The 23440-nt window shown below is 36.5% G+C and overlaps 1 protein-coding gene across 1 annotated transcript in view; it reads right to left on the bottom strand.

Moving 5' to 3' along the window:
- Dpyd (dihydropyrimidine dehydrogenase) overlaps positions 1-23440 on the bottom strand; it is an 864105-nt gene that overhangs the window by 624366 nt on the left and 216299 nt on the right. Inside the window, 2 exon segments of the mRNA NM_031027.2 lie at positions 6920-7001; positions 15845-16041. Of these exon segments, the coding sequence (NP_112289.2) occupies positions 6920-7001; positions 15845-16041 (279 nt within the window).

The raw sequence follows: 23440 nt of genomic DNA, 5'->3' as shown, positions 1-23440 counted from the left end.
TATTCTACCATGGAGATATTTGTGCATTCTTGTGTATTGCTTCTATAGCAATTAAATAACAAGAAAATTGACTAAACCATAATGTCCATCTACAAACAACTGGATAATAAAAATGTGGTACATCTACAAAGTGGAATTTTATTCTGCCATCAATAAAAGTAAAATCATACGAAAATGATAGAAGAGCATATATACCTGGAAACTACTATTATTAAATGAGATAAACCAGACTCCAAAAGACAAATATAGTATGCTTGTCTTTACCATTGGATCATAGCTCTATATAAATATATAGCTGTGTGTGTGTATGTATATATATATATATATATATATATATGTACACATATATAAATACATACATATACACATATATATACATAAATATGTGTCTATATCTATCTATATCTATATCTATTTATCTATCTATCTATCTATCTATATATCTATATATATCTATCATATATATATATATATATATGGAGAGATTGAGTTTGGAAACAAACTAAGAAACTAGATATGATCTCATAACCATAAGAAGGTACAAGATTTTTTTGTTCTACCTTTCTTTATTTCTTTCTTTGTTTCTTTGTTTCTTTTTTTTCATCTTTATTAACTTGAGTATTTCTTATTTACATTTCAATTGTTATTCCCCTTTCCCAGTTTGCAGGCCAACATCTCCTTAACCCCTCCTCCTCCCCTACTCTATGGGTGTTCCCCTCCCTATCTTCCCCCCATTACCGCCCTTCCCCCCAACAGTCATGTTCACTGGGGGTTCAGTCTTGGCAGGACCAAGGGCTCCCCCTTCCACTGGTGCTCTTACTAGGATATTCATTGCTACCTATAAGGTCAGAGTCCAGGGTCAGTCCATGTATAGTCTTTAGGTAGTGGCTTAGTCCCTGGAAGCTCTGGTTGCTTGGCATTGTTGTACATATGGGGTCTCGAGACCCTTCAAGCTCTTCCAGTTCTTTCTCTGATTCCTTCAACGGGGGTCCTATTCTCAGTTCAGTGGTTTGCTGCTGGCATTCGCCTCTGTATTTGCTGTATACTGGCTGTGTCTCTCAGGAGAGATCTACATCCGGTTCCTGTCGGCCTGCACTTCTTTGCTTCATCCATCTTACCTAGTTTGGTGGCTGTATATGTATGGGCCACATGTGGGGCAGGCTCTGTACAACCCTGAGATTCACCTCACACCAGTGAGAATGGCTAAGATCAAAAACTCAGGTGACAGCAAATGCTGGCAAGGATGTGGAGAAAGAAGAACACTCCTACATTGTTGGTGGTATTGCAGACTGGTACAACCATTCTGGAAATCAGTCTGGAGGTTCCTCAGAAAATTGGACATTGAACTACCTGAGGACCCAGCTATACTTCTCTTGGGCATATACCCCAAAGATATAACATATAACAAAGACACATGCTCCACTATATTCATAGCAGCCTTATTTATTATAGCCAGAAGCTGGAAAGAAAGAACCCAGATGCCCTTCAACAGAGGAATGGATACAGGAAATGTGGAATATTACTCAGCTATCAAAAACAATGACTTTATGAAATTCATAGGCAAATGGAGGGAACTGGAAAAATATCATCCTGAGTAAGGTAACCCAATCACAGAAAAACACACATGGTATGCACTCATTGATAAGTGGATATTAGCCCAAATGCTCGAATTACCCTAGATGCACAGAACACATGAAAAATCAAGAAGGATGACCAAAATGCGGATGCTTCACACCTTCTTTAAAGGGGAACAAGAATACCCTTGGGAGGGAATAGGGAGGCAAAGTTTAGAACAGAGGCCGAAGGACCATTCACTCAGAGCCTGTTTCTTTCTTCCTTTTGCTTTCTTTCTTTCTTTCTTTCTTTCTTTCTTTCTTTCTTTCTTTCTTTCTTTCTTTCTTTTCTTTCTCTCTCTCTCTTTCTTTCTTTTCTTTCTCTCTCTCTCTCTCTCTTTCTTTCTTTCTCTCTTTCTTTTTCGGGGAAAGAGTGGGAAGAGTAATAAAACAGATGGGACATAAAACTGGAGGGGCACAGCAAAGAGATGGTAAGAATCTACCCATAGTAAGTAGATATGGGAATGCCTTAAGGAACCCTATTACTTTGGATGCTAATTTTAAAAAATGAGACTAAAAAGGTAAACAAACGTTTGTACAAAGTTCTCTCCTAGTATACGTTGAAAGTATATGTTTGGTGCCTGAGATAATATTAGAATAACAAGATAATAAGGGATACCTAAAAGTCAAAAAGATTTAAAACATCAAATGAGAGAATTATACAGAAAACTATACTTCAAAATAATGTGTTTAGTGTGCATATTGCAGTTCTGATAGTAAGGACTCATTGTAGCCATAGTCAAGAGTGTACTATATTGGAAATTCCAATAACATCTTTACAACATGTAAGATTTCCATAGGGGATATTGTTCATACAATATGAAGAAATCAAAGGGAGAGAGTAGTCACTTTGAGTACATGTTACAATATTTTGGTTGGTCTCAAAGATGATTCAGTAAAAATATTATTATACTTATTTTTAGAGGGAAACTGAAGGGGTATGTAACATGTATGGAAGATAACTTTCAGAAGTCAGTTCTCTCCTTGACCATGAGGACCCAGAGGATAGAACTCTAATTGTCAGGTTCAATAGTGAGTGTCATTGACCACTGAACATCTCCCGATTCATTTTTTTCTGGTGGAAACCTGCTGAACAAGAGAGACACCATGCTCCTAGGTAGAACTCTGCAGTATAAATACTACAAAAATTACCCTGGTTCTCCATAAGGAATGAGGGCCATTTACCCTGGCAAATGTGCATGAGGGAAATAGGGATAACCATGCATTTCAAGGGCTATTTGGCACATGATCTTTATTGACACTGATACCTGGAGACATATAGTAGGGACCTGTGCAAAAGATAAAATGGAGCCTGACTAAAGTCTGTGCCCCAGTGGACTGTCAGAAACACTGACCCTGTCAGTGATCAGTCTCCTATTCTCCAAACACATAATTGAAATTGTTACACTTGTCAATTAAGTAATCCCCAACTGTATCTCTGGTCTGAAAAGTAAGAGTTGAAATAGCTATCACAGCTGGGAAGACCGCATGCAAATATCAGAAATCTGACTGAGTCAGTTTCTCTGGCATCATATCATATCCAGTATGTAGGTAGGAGAGGGAGAGACGTTACCAGTACCCATCAAATCTCCATTGACTTCAGCAACCTGTCCCTTACTGAGATTAGATAGTTCCCACGGGATGAATGCAAACTATTGAAGAGTTGCAATATAGTGTAGACCTGACTGAACTCTAGGTGACATATGTGGCATAATTGTTGAAGCAGACTGATATGCCCGTGGAGGCTCCAAATGTGGCCATTGATTTGGTGAATGGAGACTGACTACTCGACTTCGAAAACGAGTCAGGAACAGTTAACACTTGGGAATGCTATAGTCCACCTCTCATATATGGAAACTTTAGTAATTATATGTGTGTACGAAGAACTTTGGCTTCATGTAGAGTCCAACAGTGATCCAACGACACTATGATGACTCCATGAAGGCTGGGCAGTATGCTGGTGAATTCAAGATTCCTTAACCAAAGAAGGTCGGCTATGAACCTGATTAAGAACTAGCCAGTAAGCGAAGTGTAGGGAGCCCAGATGCAAAATAAGTTCCAGTATATCAACACCCAGAAAGAAAAAGAGGTTAATGTTCTGTCCCTTTTCACAGAGAAGAAAAAAAAATCACAAAACCTAGTAAGCCACTTTGGGTTTTGATAGCATTATATTTCCAATATATAAAGTCTTAATTATGAATCATAGAAGAACTATATTTATTAGTTTAGTAATGACAACAACTAGCATGCACAGAGGGCCCAGAGTACGATGCTCTTCTATGTATTACCACTGATGACACATTGCCTCTTTATAAGAAACTCATGAAATGTATTTTTTTAACGTTTGAGTTGTATAATTATCTACTTTTCATTTTTGTAGGTTTAATAATGAAGATATTTAAGGTCATTGGTTTATCCTGAATCTTATGTTTTCAGTGTGTGAACAAAAAGTTTTAAACAATAACAGGGGAAACATAAAAAGACCCGATCATCTACTAATGAATCAAAGAAAACAACTAACTTTGAGAACTGTTTTTGGTTTTTTTTTAAATACATAATGATAACTATGAAAACCAAAGCATGGTTTCTCAGACAGTTGAGAAAACATCAGTTTATAAATGTGAAAGCAATTGAAATCACAACTTCAAGTGAGATAATTCTTTTAACCTCAGAAAGAACATGTCTAAATCTAGGCTAACAAATTCAACAATAATAACAAAATTTGCAGAGTTACTGACACTGGCAAAAAAAAATCTATACTGAAATTCAGTTATGGAAACCTTGATAACCTTTCAGCCTTTGTAAACTGGCTGAAATATTGTCTCTCAGCAAAAGTCTTTGCCATTTGTATAGCCACCATGAAAATCAATATGGCAGTTCCTCAGAAAATTGGAAATTGATACACCTCAAAGCCCAGAAATAGAGCTCTTTGGGCATAAACCCAAAGGATGCTCCATTTTACCAAAGACACTTGCTCAACTGTGCTTATAGCATCCTTATTCATAATAGCCAAGTACTGTAGACAACCTAAATGGTCCTTGACTGAAGAATGGATAAAAAGTATGCAGCACATGTACACAACTGAGCATTAATTAGCTGTTTAGAAAATAACAACATCATGAAATTTGCATGCAAGTGATTGAACCAGAAAAGAATCATCCTGAGTGATGTAACTCAGACACAGAATACAAACGTGGCATATACTCACTTATAAGTGGATATTAGTCATAAAGTGCCTAATAACAATGCTACAATCCACAGACCCAGAGAAGTTAAGGGTGTGGGTGAGGGATCTACCTAGAAAGGGGAAATAGAAAATATTTTGCAGGTTTGCTTGGGCTGGGGAGTTGGAAGCAGGAGGGATCAAGTAGGGCAGGTGGAAGGAGAGAATAATGAGAGAGATGACTGGAATTGGGGTATTCCAGACGTGAGGTATAAACCTAGTGGCATGGGCTCCCTGGAATCTATCAAAGTGACACTACTCATGGGTATGGAGTCTGAACAGGACATCTTCTGTAACTAGGGAAAGCTTCCAGGGGAGGAATTGGGACACAAACTCACCAACAAAACTTTCAATAGACAGTAAAAAAAAGGGGTATGTGCCTAGTCATATTGTAACTTGGTATGCCTTCTTTGGTTGATATCCCTGGGAGGGCTGCTCTTTTCTGAATGGAAAAGGAGGAAGAGTAGATTTGGGGCAGAAGGAAGTGTTGGGGCAGGGATTAGGAGAAGAGCAGTGAGCGGAAACTGTGTTTGGTATATAATATATGAGAGGAGAATAAATAATAAAAAAGAAAAATCCAATATCTGAAATGGTGATAGCTTCTATGTGCAACATTCTAAAGACGATATTTCAGAAATGCTCTATGAAAATATAGATAATGGTACTTAAACAAAAGCCACACACTTTATGAACAGGTTCTGACTGTGGATAGTAGCATTGCTAGGCATTGCCTAAGCTGCATAGTTGTAAAATTACAAAGTCATATGGCTGTAGATAAACTGTTTTCTTCACATGATACTTTGCCTAATTCTATGCTCATATAAGTTTTAAAGTAATGAGAATAGTCCATTCTGTAAAAAAATAATTATTTAGGTTCCAGGATGCTGGAGTTATAGGCACTTGTCATCAATATTTCATATTGTTTTCAAAATACTTTTTAAAAATTCCTGATTTATCTTTGACTGGTAAAAATATGAAACACATTCATATGAAATTTTAATATGAAATATTTTGTTTGTTTAGTAAAAATCAGGTAAGAATTTCAATTCAAAATGGAATACATTTAAGGAATTTTCCAGAATATGGCCTTGTACCTAGTCATTGATAAATCATCTATCTGAACACCATGGTCATTAAGACTTACTGTTATGATGCACACATCTACATTGCATTCTTTTGTGGTCAGAACATTTGTGTGGTAATTTTGTGTTAAAGTTCATCCCTCAACAATGTTAAATAACATATAAGTAGAAACAAGTGCAAAAGTCCAAAACAGTCTTTTTCCTCATTAGTGATAACTTTTAGTTCATAGTAAAAGCAAAATCTATAGAATGCTTGCTGGTTGCTTTTCAAAATATCTCTTGGAGACAGAAATGAAGCAAATTGTGATACATTATTAATCAATTGAGCTTTATGGAAAATAACAATCTTTAAACACAATAGAAATATGTTCAATAGAAGAGGAAAAGTAACAGAATAATAGTAGTAATGGAAAATTAGGCTATCTAAGGTTATATTTTGAAAGTACAGCATGCTAACATCTTGTCTATCTTTAAAAGAAGAACACAAAATTTATTGAATAGAAAAATAAAAAATTAGTAGCATACCATTCTTCATGAATTCATTGTATATGTTGAGAAAAGTCAGACCTTCAAGAATATCATGATGCACATAATAAAGAAAATAAATTTCTGGAAGAAACTATAATCCAAGTGTTGAAATGCTAAATGCTAGTCTTTCAGAGAGCTCACAACTTGCCTGCACAAAACATGATTAAAGAAAGCAAATCCTTCCCTTGGCTGAACTGAAACCCTAAAGCTATTTAGGAATGTGTTTCTTACAGACAATTAATCACATGCAGGTGTGCCAGAAGAGAAGTATTGATTGCCCTTTTCCAGGCTAGTGGCATTCAGACAGTAGACAGACAAATGCCCTGAGCAAGGGGAAGTATCTTTCTGCTAGGCCTAAGATAGTTTTAACTGTCCATTCCTAAAATGCACAGCATTGGCCCTTAAGCTCCAGCATGGAACTTTCCCCATTCTTCCTTTGCAAGCTACAGACAGATGTTATGTCTCCTACTCACCTTGACACCAAGGTCCTTCATGAGCTCAATCTCAAAATTCACGACATCATATGGGAGCCGAAACTGAGGGATTTCAGAAGTGCTGAACCAAAAAAGAAAAACGGGAAAAGGGAGAACAGGAGTGAAGTTTATCAATCTTGTTAAATATGACGCAACTCGTTCTACTGATCACCATTAAAGGGACAAATAAGCTCCCATGATTATTTACATCATGTGTAACCACTTAGGAAGACAAACATTGTTTTTCCTGACACAGTAAGGTGTCCTATGTCATAAAAGTAATAGAGAAGCTAATACTGAAGTAAAGGAAATAGAAAACAAGCAATATAATATTAGTCAAAAGCAATTCAAACACTTCACATTATAGAGTTGATTGACTTAATAATCCTATGCTCTATATATTAAACTATCAGAGTAAATATCAATTCACAGTATACACAGAGCTAAATTTTATTTATCTAGACTCACATGTAAATGAATAATTTCTAGCACTTTTTATTTTGTTAATGTTCATCCAAACAGATATGAGTAACTGTCCCCCCGAGGCTTTGATATGAATGTCTCTGATGGTTCACGTCATTTGGCTGATAGACAGACATTCACAATTCTCATGTGAGATGTAACACAATATGACTTCTCGCTATTGGGTCCATTATAGTTTATAAACATTAACTCCGACACTGAGCCACCAACCAGGCAGCATACATGAGACAGGACTTCCTGGTCTGGCCTCAGTGAAAGAAGATGCACTAACCCTGAGAGATTTGAGGTCCCAGGGAGTGGGGAGGTCTAGTGGAGACAGGAAGAGGAAGAATGAGATGAGGATATGTGGGAGGGCAGGATGAACAGGGAGGGAGGGGTAACAACTGGACTGTAAAAAATAAAAGTTAAAAACAAAACTCACTAACTCCTTATGAACATATAGTAAATATTTTCTCCGTCTTTGTAGGTTATCCTCTGAAATAGCTGATTGTCTTATTTGCTATGCATAAACATTTTTAACTGTATTTTTTGAACTTCGATTTCTGTGTCTTTGCTTTAGAGCCTTATTCAAGAAACAACGACCAGGCAAATGTACTGAATTTTTTTTTAATGTTTCAAAAGTTTCATAGTTTCAGCATTTATCTTTAATGCCAATCCATTTTAAAGTCGTTTTTAAAGACTAAAAACTTACTTTTATTCTCTTGCATGAGTATACCTAATTTTTCCAGTACTGTGTGTAGAAAAGACTACCTTTTCTAATTATGGCATACACATATTGTTTTCTTGATGTCCTTTTAAAATACTAGCTACCTAAAATTTTGTGAATTTATTTCTGAGTTACAAAATCCTGAGTCTTTTTCTTAGCTCAAGCATTAGTTTTGAGTTATGTATTAGGTTGGGTCAAGCTTAATCTTTTAGTTCAGGATTGTTTGGTCTACTCAGTTTCCTCTGTGCTTCAATATAAGTTATAGAATACTTTTCTATTTTTGAAGTCTAGTAGAATTTTATAGAGATGATATTGTATTCTTTCAGGAGCATGAATATCTTTATGATATTCTACCAATTCATGAATGTAGAATGTCTTCATTTTCTCATGTTCTATGCAGTAACTTCCATCAATAGTTTATCGTTCTTTTATTTATATACATTTCTATGATATATATGTATGTATGTAGCTTTTATAATTTGACTATGATTTTATAAATCTTTTAGATATTTTCTTGTTAATCTACAGAAAATTTACTGCTTTTTTATGGGTTTATCTTGTTCCCTTCAACTTCACTGAATTTGTTAATTAGGTCTCACAGTTAGACTGAACAATAAGACAAGGTAAAGGAATAAAAAGAATACAAGAATATACTTGGGACAAGAAGTCTAAGTATACCTGTTTGCAGATGCTATGACTATACATAAGAGACCCCTAAAGACGCAGGTTAAGGTTCAGAGTGAGGACAAAGAGATAGGAAGAGAACGGTGGATGAATAATTCTCATAAGTGCAACTGGATTCAATAATTAGTTGACCATCTTTATATCCAAGGTTACTAGAGACATTTTTATCATATCTCAGTGCAGTTTTAATTTTACCCCATATAATGTATTTAAATGTTCTACATTGATGGTAAGAAAATATTTTTTAAAAAGTTTGAACTGAAAAAATTAATATTGAGAAAAATTTGGCAGGGAAGACATCATGTCTTGGGATTTTTAATAACAAAACTTTAATTAATGTTCCTATTCTATTTCTGCCATATTTATTGGCTTATTCATCTTTTCTGCTTCTTCATGATTCGATTCTTTGTAAGCTACAGATTTCCAAGAATTCAATGATTTATTCTAGATTATTCAATATTTTATGTAGAATTTATTATTATAAATCCCCCTGTTCTGTCTTTGGTACTAGATGTCATATCTTTTGGCAATCAATGGTTTTGTTTTTTAGTTCTATCTCCATTTTTCATAATCCAGCTAAAATGTTTCATTATTTTTCTTTATCTTTTCAAGAACACAACACTGTGGATTTGGGTTTTGTTCTTGTTGTTGTTTTTGTTTTTCTAGTCTCTAGTCCATTTCAGTTTTGATTTTCATTATATCCTTACTCTTTCTCTCCCTATGTTAACTGTAAAATGAAATTATTCCTTCACATTATTTTTTTTCAGTTCTGTGGACACCAATGTCATATGGAATCTTCATGTATATGTATATCTGTTTGTATTTACATATAAATATATATTGAACATGAATGTTTAATTTGTGGAAACTAATAACAAGAATGTGAAGAATAAATTTCCAGAGTCAATTGTGGAGGACACTCCCAGCATTTTCTTCATTAATCAGAAGAGATATTATCATGAGAATGATGGTAAAGTTGATTTTTCTGCAAGCAATCCATCAATGAGATGCTGTTTCACCAAAATGCTCTGTATCTATTATTTGATGACAAAAAGTATATTTAGTCTGCTTTCTATTTTCTGACTGTCCAAAACTAGACAAACCTAAAGAGAAAAAAAAAACCACTCAGCCTAGATCATTTAGGAATCCCTTTGAGCCTAAATTAAGAGCACGTATTAAGTGTCTTAAGAACTATTGTTGGAATGAGGTAGGAGAGGAAAGGTAAAATATCTATAACTATCTAGTCTCAAGTGATATGCTCATTTGGATTGAACTCATTTCTGGGATATAGGCATCATGGAATAATTACATGTAGAAGACTGATAGAATCTCATTCGGGAGCCAGAAGAAATACCTTTAGCAAGATTAATAATGAAGCCACTTGGCAGCTACACCAAGACACAGCACACAGTGGACATTGTAGATGGAGAATATTTAGGGGATTTACGAAAGTGTTCATTCACCAGACACAACTTCAGGACACCAAAGGGTACACACAGTTGATTTCCACATTTGGTGATTGATTGCAAACTGAGATGAAGGAGCCACCCAGGAATGACAAAGCTTAATGAAGGAGATGCCAATCAGAAAAACAAACCAACAACAAAAAGCAAACACAAGCAAACAACAAAAATCCCTCTGAAGTTCCATCTTACCAACATCAGAACGGTTAAGATTATAAGCTCAAGAGATATCACATGCTGTGAGGGTGTGAAACAAGAGAAACACTCCTCAATTGTTGTTGGGGGTGCAAACGTGTGCAACCACATTGGAAATCTGTCATTTTCTCAGAAAACTAGGGATAGTCCTACCTCAAGACTCAGCTATAATACTTCTGGGCATATACCCAAAAGATGCTCCACCATACCTCAGACAGTTGGTCAACTATGTTCCTAGCAGCTTTGATCATAATAGCCAGAAAATGAAAACAACTTAGATTCCCTTCAACTGAAGAATGGATAAAGAACATGTGGTAATCTAAGCAATGGAATACTATTCACCTAGTAAAAACAAAGGCATCATGAAGTTTGCAGGCAAATGGACAGATCTTGAGGATACTATCCTGAGTGAAGTAACCCATTCCTAAAAGGATATGCGTGGTACGTACTCATTTAAAAGTGGACATTAGCTATAAAGTACAGGATAACTACAAAATTCTCCACAGAACCAAAGAAGGTAAACAAAAAGAAACGACCGAGCAAGGGTGGTTGAGTCTCACTTAGAAGGGGGAATAAAATGGTTATTAAGAGACAAATGGAGAGAAGGAACTGGGTGAGAACGGAGATTGGGAGCAGAATGAGGATGTCGGGATCAGGTGTGTGGAGGGATAGTGAGAGGGCCAGATGGCCATGAGAATGAATGGAGATCTACAACTGACAGAAGTCAGAGCATCTCCAGGACAGGACGGGGACCTGGGAAAAGGGAGGCACCCCAGAATCAGTGGAGGTATCCTTAGCTGTAACACAAAGTAATAAGAATATACTGAAGAAGCTACGTCCTGTAGCAGGCAGGAACTCCAATGGAGTAATAGGGTCATCAACCTTCACACAGAAATTGTGACACAAAATTTATCTTGTCTTCAGGAAATGCAGGGATTGAGGATAAAGCAGAGCCTGAGGGAACGGCCAACCAATAAGAAGCCCAAATTAAGACCCATTCCATGGACAAGCACCAATCCCTGACACTATGAATAACAGTTTGTTATGCTTGCAGACAGGAGCCTAGCATGGCTGTCCCCTGAAATGCTCCCCTTGCCAGCTGATTCAGACAGATGCAGACACTTACAACCAAGGAGTGAATGGAGCTTGGGAACTCTTATGTAGGAATAAGAGGAAAAATTGCAGGTCCGAAGGGGATAGGAACTCCATAGGAAGACTAACAGAATTAACTAACCTGACCCCCTGGGACTCTAGAAGGCTGAACCCCCAACCGAAGAACATACCCAGGCTAGACCCAGCCCTCCTTGCACATATGTAGCAGATATGATCTTCCTGTGGGTCCTAAACAACTGGATCAGGGGCTATCTCAAAAGCTGTGGCTTGTATTTGGGATATGGTATTCTAGTTGGGATGCCTAGCCTGGTCTCAGTTGTAGAGGACACACCTAGCTTTGCAGAGAATTGAAGTGCCAACATGAGAGGATACCCAAAGAGGCACCTGTTCAGAAAAAGGGAGGTGGATAGGGAGAAGAACTGAGGAAGGGGTGATGAGGAGGGGAGCAGTGAGCAGTGAGCAGGATGTAAAGTGAATAAGTAGAAAGAAAAAAAGAAAGAGAGAGAGAGAGAAGGAAGGAAAGAAGGAAGGAAAGAAGGAAGGAAGGAAGGAAGGAAGGAAGGAAGGAAAGAAGGAAGGAAGGAAGGAAGGAAAAAAGAAAAACAATGGACAGGGTGTGAATGTGAGCATCTGATGTTAAGAAAGAGAATCCTTGGAAGATACAGAATTTTAAATAATTACACAGATCTATTAGGAACAATGGGAATAAATGACATAAACTCTGGGGCCAGCAGAAGGACTCAGAAGGATAGAAGATAAATTGGATATAAATGGTTATTTCCCAAGTTTCTTGTAATTAGAAAAATATTTTCTTTTTTTCTTTTGTTTTCTATTAACAATTTGAACTTTCAAAAAATATATTTTTGTTTGTGGTGACCATAAATTCTTCACTACAGACAGATGGGTGACAGAAACATTAGAAAATTGCCTTTCTTGTACGTGGATGCTTCTTATGCATAGCGGAATGTATCAGTATCAATTATTTTCAGTTCATTTTATAGCATGCGTCTCATGTCAAAACATTGCTTCAGCTCGTGACTGGATAAGTCTTGGTCCTTAAATTCACATTGTATTACACACTGTAAAATAGTTTTTACTGTTGTACATATTTCATCTAGAAACAGTTACATTGCCAATCATCATGAAATAATACACACATGCATATATGTAACAGGACAGTAGGGTTTGAAAGAACCATTTTAAACACTAAAATAAAGACCCAGTGTTTCCCTGAGTATGTTACTTATCAAAATAACTACATATATATATATTAAATAAAAATTAGAAATCAAGAAGTATATGTGTATACTTAATAAAACTTTCCATCATTAATTTTTTTATGTTCAGATATGTTCTCATGTGTGCTAGGATGGCCTTGAATGAATTATGCAGCTGCAGGTGACCTTGAATTCCTGATATTCCTGTACTACCTCACAATTGCCAGCGTCATGGGAGTTACTGTCATGTCACACTTTTTAAAAATTTTGACATAGTCTAAAATCTTTCAAGTTTTTTCTATTAAAAAAGATTTGGTTAAAAACAAATGCAAAATACCTGGTAATTTTATTAAAACAACTGATTATCCTGAGTACATCGGGGATCCTATCCTAGATATATTTTACTGACTTTTATGATTTATTTAAAAGCGATTTTGTACTAATTTTTAAGATATAAAAGAATCTGCGTGAATGCATGAGAAGCAAAAATACAGAATTAAGTACAAAATGAAGCTGATGCCTTCCAGATTAGAATATTTACATTGATATTGAAAGAGACCGAGAGGCCTCTGTAAGGGAGAAAATAAACCCACACGGAAGTTTTGGGGTTGTCATTCTTAGCTCTGCAATGACTTCCTAGTCTTCCACAGTGATGCAGAGTTCCCCTACCACGGACAGTACAGGAGGATGAGCTCCCTACCCAGTATTGTGCCCAAGAATTAGAAAGACGCAAAGAGCACCAGTGGAAGGGGAAGCCCTTGGTCCTGCTAAGACTGAACCCCCAGTGAACGTGATTGTTGGGGGGAGGGCGGCAATGGGGGGAGGGTGAGGAGGGGAACACCCATAAAGAAGGGGAGGGGGAGGGGTTAAGGGGATGTTGGCCCGGAAACCGGGAAAGGGAATAACAATCGAAATGTAAATAAGAAATACTCAAGTTAATAAAAAAATTAATTAAAAAAAAAGAAAGACGCAAAGAGAAGAGAACAACATTTTAAAACAACAGGAGGAAAAGAAGCATATTTAACCACGAATTTCAAGAAGTCTTTCCCAGTAAAAATGTTCAAATATATAAAAACAAACATTTAGTGCTAATTTATATAAATTACTCCACATTCGAATGGAAACTAAATACAGAGATGCTAAGAACCACAATCATGTACTAAAATTGGCAGCCCATAATAATCCCCAGACAAGGCTGCTTCCATTTTCAGCTTCTTGTGAAAATGCAATTAAGGGGCAAAAAGATTTTCCCTCATCTACCAGGGTACACAACAATTATGCTCATACTTTAAAAATTAACTCACATATTCACTGATGTGTATAACGGGAGATGAGGAACCTGCCATGTTTATACATATGTCGTCATCCATAATGCTCTTCCTCATTAATAAAGCTGGGGAGAAATGGCACTGAGAAGACTGCCAGCATCCTCACAGCAAAATTAAATAGAGAAACTTATTTCCTCGACTAAACTTTAAAAATGAGAATTCCTCAATACCGATAAGTAAGTAGTCAACTCATAAAATTATTATTTCTCCACCATCGGCATGATTTAAGGTTTTGATGCTCCCTATGGGGTTATCCTATTTTGTGAGGCTTTTGTTTGGAGAGTCATGTAGTTTTGTTTAATGAATCAAATAGTATGACGAAATACCTGATAGAAAGGTATACATGATTCATACATTACAGTTTATCTCAAAGAAAGAGCACTTTGATAATTCCCTATTATCTGGAAATATTGGAAAACCACTGGGGAGCTGGCAGAAGAACTGGGAGATCGGAGGGAGATTGCGACCATAGGAAAAACAATGTCTGCTGGTCTGACTGCCAGTGCTCCCAGGGACTAGACCACCAACAAGGAGTATACAGGGAGGCATCCATGGCTCCAGATACATATGTTAAAGAGGATGGCCTTGTCTGACTTCAATGGGAGAGGAAGCCCTTGGTTCTGTGGAAATTTGATGCCCCAGCATAGCGGGATGCTAGAGCAGTGGGGCCAGAGAGAATGGGTGGGTAGGGAAGCATCCTCATAGAGCAAAATGGAGGGGATAGCGGGCGAATGTGGGATGGGGAGTTTGTGGAGGGGCAGCCTGGAAGTGGGACTATCAGTTGAGATATAAGTGAATGGAATGATTAATAGTAAAAAAGGAAAATCATCTGATCAATTTTAAATTTATATATTTATTACCCATTTTATAGATACCAAGAAACAGAAAAAGTATCATAAACCTGTCAAAATTAAACTTATTTTCTGACTATCAAATATGATGAAGTCATTGCTTAACAAAGAGTAAAGTAGCTACAGAACTCTCAAGTGCTAATTATAGAAACATAATTCAAACATTTGTAACTTAAAATCTGTGAATTTTAATACAAGTGACTTGGAAATGATAATAACAATTTGATTGATATAATAAAGATATAATAAGGTTAACATGCAATTTTTTTATTTTATACCAGATGTTATAAGCAATATCCATTTCTTATTTCAAATAAATTTTATGAGCCTAAACATAGTACATGTGTAATCTGTTTTAGGAAAGCAAGCTCCCTTCTTTACATTCGCTTATTGGTACACAGTGATCAGTTTCTATCATCATTTTTGGTCTACGTGGGATATAATAATTATCTGATTAAATCTTCATTCACAATAATAATACAGACTTATAACAAATGTTGAAAACACACTGACTGTAGAAAAACACTATAAAATGTACTCTGAAAGTGAACATTTATGGCAAAAGTAGTAGTTCATATAAATTAAAATAATTGTGCAAAACATTTTCGGTGATAAAAAAATTCCTGTTTTGTTTCTAATACCACAAACTTTCCCTGAGATCGGCAACTTCAGAAGAAGATAGAGAAATTGATACATCAATCTTCCTTAAATACAACTTCAAACTTTCAAGTGAATGACATCATCGGAATTTGAGTGTTTTGGAAAATACCATGTAAGATAGATTCCATCTGTAAGCTTGAAGTAGCTCTGCCCATCCCAAAAATTGAGGGACTTTCACCTCAGTATTTTTGATATTGAAAATACACAAATTAATCTAGGGATTACCTTAAGCCACCAACGTATTCTTGCTTTTCAAATATGGTGATGTCGGAATAGCCCAGTCGAGCCAGAAAGGAGGCACAGCTTATACTCGCAGGCCCAGCTCCAAACAGCGCAATTTTTGCTGAGTAAGCTTCCGGCATATGTTCCGGAGGAGGCAGCAACGGGCTTCTGATCTGTGGGATGTTCATCGCTTTGAACACCTATGGAGAAATCAATTGTGATGATTAAAATTTTAAATTAAATTTTACATCCTCAAACACATTTTACTGTTTCCACTCGTAATTAGCACCTTAATTAGCAATGAGAATTGAATGTTCCACATAAATATGACAGGGTTGTATTTTGTTAAATAGAATATAACTGTGACCCACGACTCCGAACGTCTGAAAGCCCTGCTTAGAATATGGGGAGAACTTCCAGGAAGCATTTCTGACTCAACATCCTGACTCCCAACAATCAGGAGTGCTAGATGCTCCTTTTCTGAGCCCTCACACTATGGTTTGCACACATCTAATAAAACTGCTTTCCAATGTAGTTACCTCTGTGCTGATTTTCATGCCAGTTAGTGGAATGCTTTTTTCCTTGCATTAGGAAGCAGTTCATGTGTAAAGAAGCAAATTGCCACAGAGCTACCAGTAGGCAACACTAACCTGACTTATGATTTATTAATCAAATGTCTTTATATTCACTTCTAACTGTGACAGAATAGCTTTGGAGGCACAGAAAAAGCCATGGAACCAAATAGCCAGGGCTCAGAGGTGCCAAGATCTAGAGAGAATCAACAACTTTAAGGTAATAGTCTAGGGACCAACCATCCATTCTCTAAATGTGTTTGTCCCTTCTTAGTAAAAAGGAGGAAGGCCTGAGAAAATTTAAGGGGGCCAAATCTCAGGAAACCCAGCTAAATGATCTGGACAATCTGGTAGGACAAGAACAATAATATTTGGGGATAGAGGATCCCAAATGACCTAGAGCAGAAAACACAAAGAGAATTAGCTTAAGTCCTAAGTTGTACAGAGAGAACACCAGGGGTCCAAACAAAACTTCTACAGGGCTAAGGGAGCCTTTCCGCATGGCTGATTATCAGGTATGCAGCTGACCTCTGAAAATCTGCAGTGTAAGAAGCAAACCAAAGAAAGACAATTATACCTGAGCCAATTGAACCATATAGCAAAATACATAGAATCAGCCCTTATGGTCAACAATAGAGGGACACATTTTCATATATAATGGCTTGTTTTTGATCAGTAGTACATCTAGACTCCATATAAAAATACAAACATTGAAAGCTATTCTCACACAGTCCAGTTAGAACATGGTTTCTGAAGGGGAAACCTGGAAAGGGGATAACATTTGAAATGTAAATAAAAAAATCCAATAAAAATGAGAAATAGATAAAAAAGAATATGCACACCAGCAGACAATTATGTTCACTGTGTCACCAAATAGAAGTTTGTCAAAACATAACAAAATTATAAAAAAAATGCATGCTGTTAAATTTCACACATCTAATAACAGACTGTATAAAATAACCAAATAAATTGGTAGGTAGGTAGGTAGGTAGATTGATAGATAGATAGATAGATAGATAGATAGATAGATAGATAGATAGATAGATAGAAAGATAGACAGATAGATAGATAGATTGATGGAATAATGATCAAAAACAAACAAAGCCCCCAAAACCTGTTCTGAACAATGGATAGGAAAGAGTTGGGGAGGTAAACATACAAAAACACATAAGAGCCAAACAACAAAGAATAGAGAGGTGCAAACAGGGCATAACTGGATTCATAAAAGCAAAGACGACAGAATAAGAGAAAAAGGAATGCCAAACCATGAATTTCCCAGAGTAAAAGAATACGTGCCAAAGTGTAGATCACAAAAAGAATGCCAACAGAAATCAGCTTCTTAGCGTCAAAGTGTTGAAAAGCAAAGTCACAATTTAAAGCAAGTTCTAAAATGATCAAACAATAAATAACAATGATAACAAGTAGTCAAAATTGCCTTTACAAATTTCAGGGAGGGAGAATTAGTTTTTTCAGGATTAAGACCCTGATAAGGTTGCCATGCCCAAGTGGTGAGCACTATAAATATGTACATATGAGCTTATGGACACATGGATGAACTCAGAAGGGTTTGCACACACACACACACACACACACACACACACACACACAGAGAGAGAGAGAGAGAGAGAGAGAGAGAGAGAGAGGGAGTGAGAGAGATAACTTTAATAATTATCAAAAGAAAGAACATAAATTTGAAAGGAGAGGCTAGGGCAAAGAGGAGTTAGACATAGATATCATAAAAATACATTATTCTCATATATGAAATTATTGCAAAACCACCAATACAATATACTCCAAGGAAAATTAACATTGCAATTTAAATGTGTGGATAAATGCAAGTTAAAATTTGTTGAAGAAAGTAATGAAGTCTGTCCTGTGGAATTTTAAGCAATATAAAAACTAAACTGTGCAACCCTGCCAGAGAAACTAAAAAGTTTTCATACCATAAACCCACCCACTCCCTATGCAGTCAATGCAGTAACTATGACACTGGGTGAGTTCAGAGAACATTTTCTACCTACGAAGTAGCTACTAAGCCATAGCTAAAGAGTACACAGGCAACTAATGAGGAGGTTTGACATTAAAACTTTTATTCTTTTAAAAATACAAACTGATGTATAGGAAAGAAAAATAAACTAAACAAAAGCCCATAAAGAAAAATGCCAATAAGTTAGAAGGTGAGCAGCCTTGTAATGAAAGGAATGACAGAAGCAGTCAGTGAGCATAAAATATTTTTCTCCAATAAAAAAAACCTTACAACTAAATTTTCTGCAGAAGTAAACATACTTCATATGTGAAAATGAATGAGATGTATTTTCTGTGAGATTGTCAGCAATAATAGTAGTCAAAAATTGTTTTAACAATTGTATAACTGTTACTTGAAAGTATATATAAAATGAATTATCAGATTAATAGCCTGAATATGATAGTTCGAATTATAATTAAAACAAAAGATTACAGACATCCACACACTCAATGTAAATGACTGAAAGGTGTATGTGAGCGACAGAAATATCAGTATCAGACATATTAGAAATTAAATAAAGATGTATCGATATTAAAAAATATTTTATAGTAGCACATTTTGGCCATTCAGAATCTGTAGACATTAAATCACATCTTATAGTAGGTAAAATGACACATTTTTTTCACGATTTTGTCTCCAAATTTTGGCTACCAACGGAAGCTGGAGTGACATTGGAATACAGTCATGTCACAGACATACAATAATATCTAATAGATCACCTAAAAGGGCTCTCAGTGTTTAATGCAGAACAAACAAACAAAATGAGGAAACCCAGCAATGATTGATATAAAGAGGATTTTCTTGTGTCTGAGGCATGCAACTTTTGTGTCAAGCTGACCTCATTATAGGCATACCTTTCTGTGCCAACCACTGAGACTAATTTCTGCCACTCAAAATATATGAGTCACTTACCATTGCCTCAGCATGAAAATGAAAGAGCCTTAGCAACAGAAACTGGCGAACACTCTTTCTTAGTCTGAAACAAATGTTCTGCATAGCATTTTGGTATTTGAATTCAAATCCTTTATTATACTTTACCAATAATGCAGGTTTTCTTCTTAGAATACATAAATATTAAGAAAGGACACGACTTTGACTCCATACTTTCATTTCCATGATTCCTACACATACACTGTATTTCAGTTATGTTTTTATGCACCACAAAATACAGGGTGAGCCATGCATGTACAATGGACCACAACATGTGAAGACCCAGGAATATTTGGGATTCAATAATCTGTTACCAGGATGTGGGCTTTGGCAATCAAACTCAGGTTGTCAGGCTTGGCTACAAGTTCTTTAATTGCATCTCACCAACCAGATCATTTTTACTAATGAATATTTAAATTGTTGCAAAATTATTTCTTACACTTTCTTGTAATTTATATTGTTGCAAACTATGAAGCTATTTATAGTGCTTTGATGAACTGTCTAGAGAGCACACATTGCACCTCACACAATAATAGTGGGAGACTTCCACACCCCACTCTCAGCAATGGACAAATCATGGAAACAGAAACTAAACAGAGACACAGTGAAACTAACTGAAATTATGAACCAAATGGATTTAACAAATATCTATAGAACATTTCATCTTAAAAACAAAAGAATATACCTTCTTCTCAGAACCTCATGGTAACTTCTCCGAAATAGACCATACGATCGATCACAAAACAGACCTCAACAGATACAGGAAGATTGAAGAAATCCATGTATGCTATCAGGTCACTGTGGACTAAGGCTGGTCTTCAATAACAACAAAAGTGAGAGAAAGCCCACATACACATGGAAGCTGAATAATGCTCTACTCAATGATAATTTGATCAAGAAAAAAAAAACAAAAAAGTTAAGGACTTTTTAGAATTTAATGAAAATGAAGGCACAACATACCCAAACTTATGGGACACAATGAAAACTGTGCAAAGAAGAAAACTCATAGCTCTGAGTGCCTCCAAATAGAAACAGGAGAGAGCACACACTAGCATCTTGACAGGACAACTAAAAGCTCTAGAACAAAAAGAAGTAAATACACCCAAGAGGAGTAGATGGCAGAACATAATCAAACTCAGAGCTGAAATCAGCCAAGTAGAAACAAAAAGAACTATACAAAGAATTAACAAAACCAGGAGCTGGTTCCTTGAGAAAATCAACAAGATAGATAAAAATCTTAGCCAGACTAACCAGAGGGCATAGAGACAGTATCCAAATTAACAAAATCGGAAACAAAAAGGGACACATAAAAACAGAACCTAAGAAATTCAGGACATTATCAGATCCTAGTACAACAGCCTATACTCAACAAAATGGGAAAATCTGGAGGAAATGGACAATTTTCTAGACAGATACTAAATACAAAAATTAAATCAGGATCTGATAAACCATGTAAACAGTCCCAGAACCCCTAAAAATATAGAAGCAGTAATTAAAAGTCTCTCAACCAAAAAGAAAAAGAAAAAGAAAAAAACCCAGGACAAGATGGGTTTAGTGCAGAATTCTATCAGACCTTCAAAGATCTAACACCAATACTTTCCAAACTATTCCATGAAATGGAAACAGAAGGAACTCTATAAAATTCATTCTATGAAGCCACAATTACACTTATACCTAAACCACACAAAGACCCAGCAAAGAAAGAGAATTTCAAACCAATTTCCCTTATGAATATCGATGCAAAAATATTCAATAAAATTCTGGAAAACGGAATCCAAGAACACATCGAAATGATCATTCACCATGATCAAGTAAGCTTCATACCAATAATGCAGGGATTGTTCAATATATGAAATCCATCAATGTAATCTACTTTATATACAAACTCAAAGGAAAAAAAAAACACTTGATCATTTAATTAGATGCTGAGAAAGCATTTGACAATATTCAACACCCCTTCATACTAAAAGTCTCAGAAAGATCAGGAATTCAAGTCCATACATTAACATAATAAAAATTAATGTACAGCAAATCAGTAGCCAACATCAAACTAATTGGAGAAACACTTGAAGCAATCCCATTAAAATCAAGGACTAGACAAGGTTGCCCACTCTCCCTACCTATTCAATATAGTATTTAAAGTCGTAGCCAGAGCAAGTACACAAGAAAAGGAGGTCTAAGGAATACAAATGGGAAAAAAAGAGGTCAAAATATCACTACTTGCAGATGATATGATAATTTACTTAAGTGATGCCAAAAATTCCACCAGAGAATTCTTTTATTTATTTATTTAATTAAATTATTTTTTTTATTTTTACACTCAAGATTTTTTTGTTAACATATGACTTTTGTTTTTATTAACTTGAGTATTTCTCATTTACACTTCGAGTGTTATTCCCTTTCCCGGTTTCTGGGCCAACATCCCCCTAATTCCTCCCCCTCCCCTTCTTTATGGGTGTTCCCCTCCCCATCCCCCCCATTGCCGCCCTCCCCCCAACAATCACGTTCACTGGGGGTTCAGTCTTAGCAGGACCAAGGGCTTCCCCTTCCACTGGTGATCTTACTAGGATATTCATTGCTACCTATGAGGTTAGAGTCCAGGGTCAGTCCATATTTAGTCTTTAGGTAGTGGCTTAGTCCCTGGAAGCTCTGGTTGCTTGGCATTGTTGTTCATATGGGGTCTCGAGCCCCTTCAAGCTCTTCCAGTTCTTTCTCTGATTCCTTCAACGGGAGTCCTATTCTCAGTTCAGTGGTTTGCTGCTGGCATTTCCCTCTGTATTTGCTGTATTCTGGCTGTGTCTCTCAGGAGAGATCTACATCCGGCTCCTGTCGGCCTGCACTTCTTTGCTTCATCCATCTTGTCTAATTGGGTGGCTGTATATGTATGGGCCACATTACACTCAAGATTTTATTCCCCTCCTTGTCCACCCTCCGATTGTTCCTCATGACATTCCTCCTCCCTGTACGCCTTGTCTCTACTAGGAAGTCCCCACTCTATCTACCCCACCATACCTCTAAACTACCTGGGGACTCCAGTCTCTTGAGGGTTAGATGCATTTTCTCTGACTGAACCCAGACCCAAGTGTCCTCTGCTATTTAGGTGTTGGGAGCCTCATATCAGCTGTTCTATGCTGCCTGGTTGGTGATCCAGAGTCTGAGCGCTCTCACGGGTCCAAGTTAATTGAGACCGCTGGTCCTCTTACAAGGTCACCCTCCTACTCAGCTTCCTCCAGTTTTTCCTTAATTCAACAACTTATTAGTGAGCCAATATCCACTTGTTAGTGAGAATATACTGTGTATGTCATTTTGGGTCTGAGTTACACCACACAAGATGATATTTTCTAGTTCCATCTATTTGCCTGCAAAACTCAGGATGTTCTTGTCCTTAATGGCTGAGTAGCATTTCATTGTGTACATGAACCACATTTTCTGTATCCACTCTTCTATCATGGGACATATGGGTCGCTTCTAGCTTCTTGCTATCACAAATAAGGCTGCTATGAACATAGTGGAACACGTGCCCCTATGGCATGGGGGGCATCTTTGGGGTATATTCCCAAGAGTGTTATTGCTGTGCCTTTTCCAATCTTCCAAGGAACCTCAAATTGATTTCCAGAGTGATTGTACCAGTTTGCAATCCCACCAACGATGGAGGAGTGTTCTTCATTCTCCATCTTCACAACTCTTAAACCTGAATAACTTCAGCAAATTGGCTATATATAAAATTAACTCAAACAAATCAGTTTGAGTTAATTTCACTACTTCCACTACTCAAAGGATAAACAGGCTGAGAAAAAATTAGGGAAACAACACCCTTCACAATAGTCACAAATAGTATAAAATACCTTGATGTGTCTCTAAACAAGCAAGTGAAAGATGTGAATGACAAAAGTTCAAGTCCCCAAAGAAAGAAATCAATGACAATCTCAGAAGATGAAAAGATATCTCATGCTCATGTATTGGCAGGATTAATAGTAAAAATGGCCATCTTGCTGAAAGCAATCTACAGATTCTATCCAATCCCCATTCAAAATACCCATTCCCTTCTGAGGTAACACAGTCACAAAAGAA

This window comes from Rattus norvegicus, chromosome 2 (genome assembly GCF_021556685.1).
Source record: "Rattus norvegicus strain SHRSP/BbbUtx chromosome 2, alternate assembly SHRSP_T2T, whole genome shotgun sequence".
Classification (NCBI taxonomy): domain Eukaryota; kingdom Metazoa; phylum Chordata; class Mammalia; order Rodentia; family Muridae; genus Rattus; species Rattus norvegicus.
The sequence above is the reverse complement of the archived record's forward strand: the minus strand, read 5'-3'. Positions and strand labels throughout refer to the sequence as shown.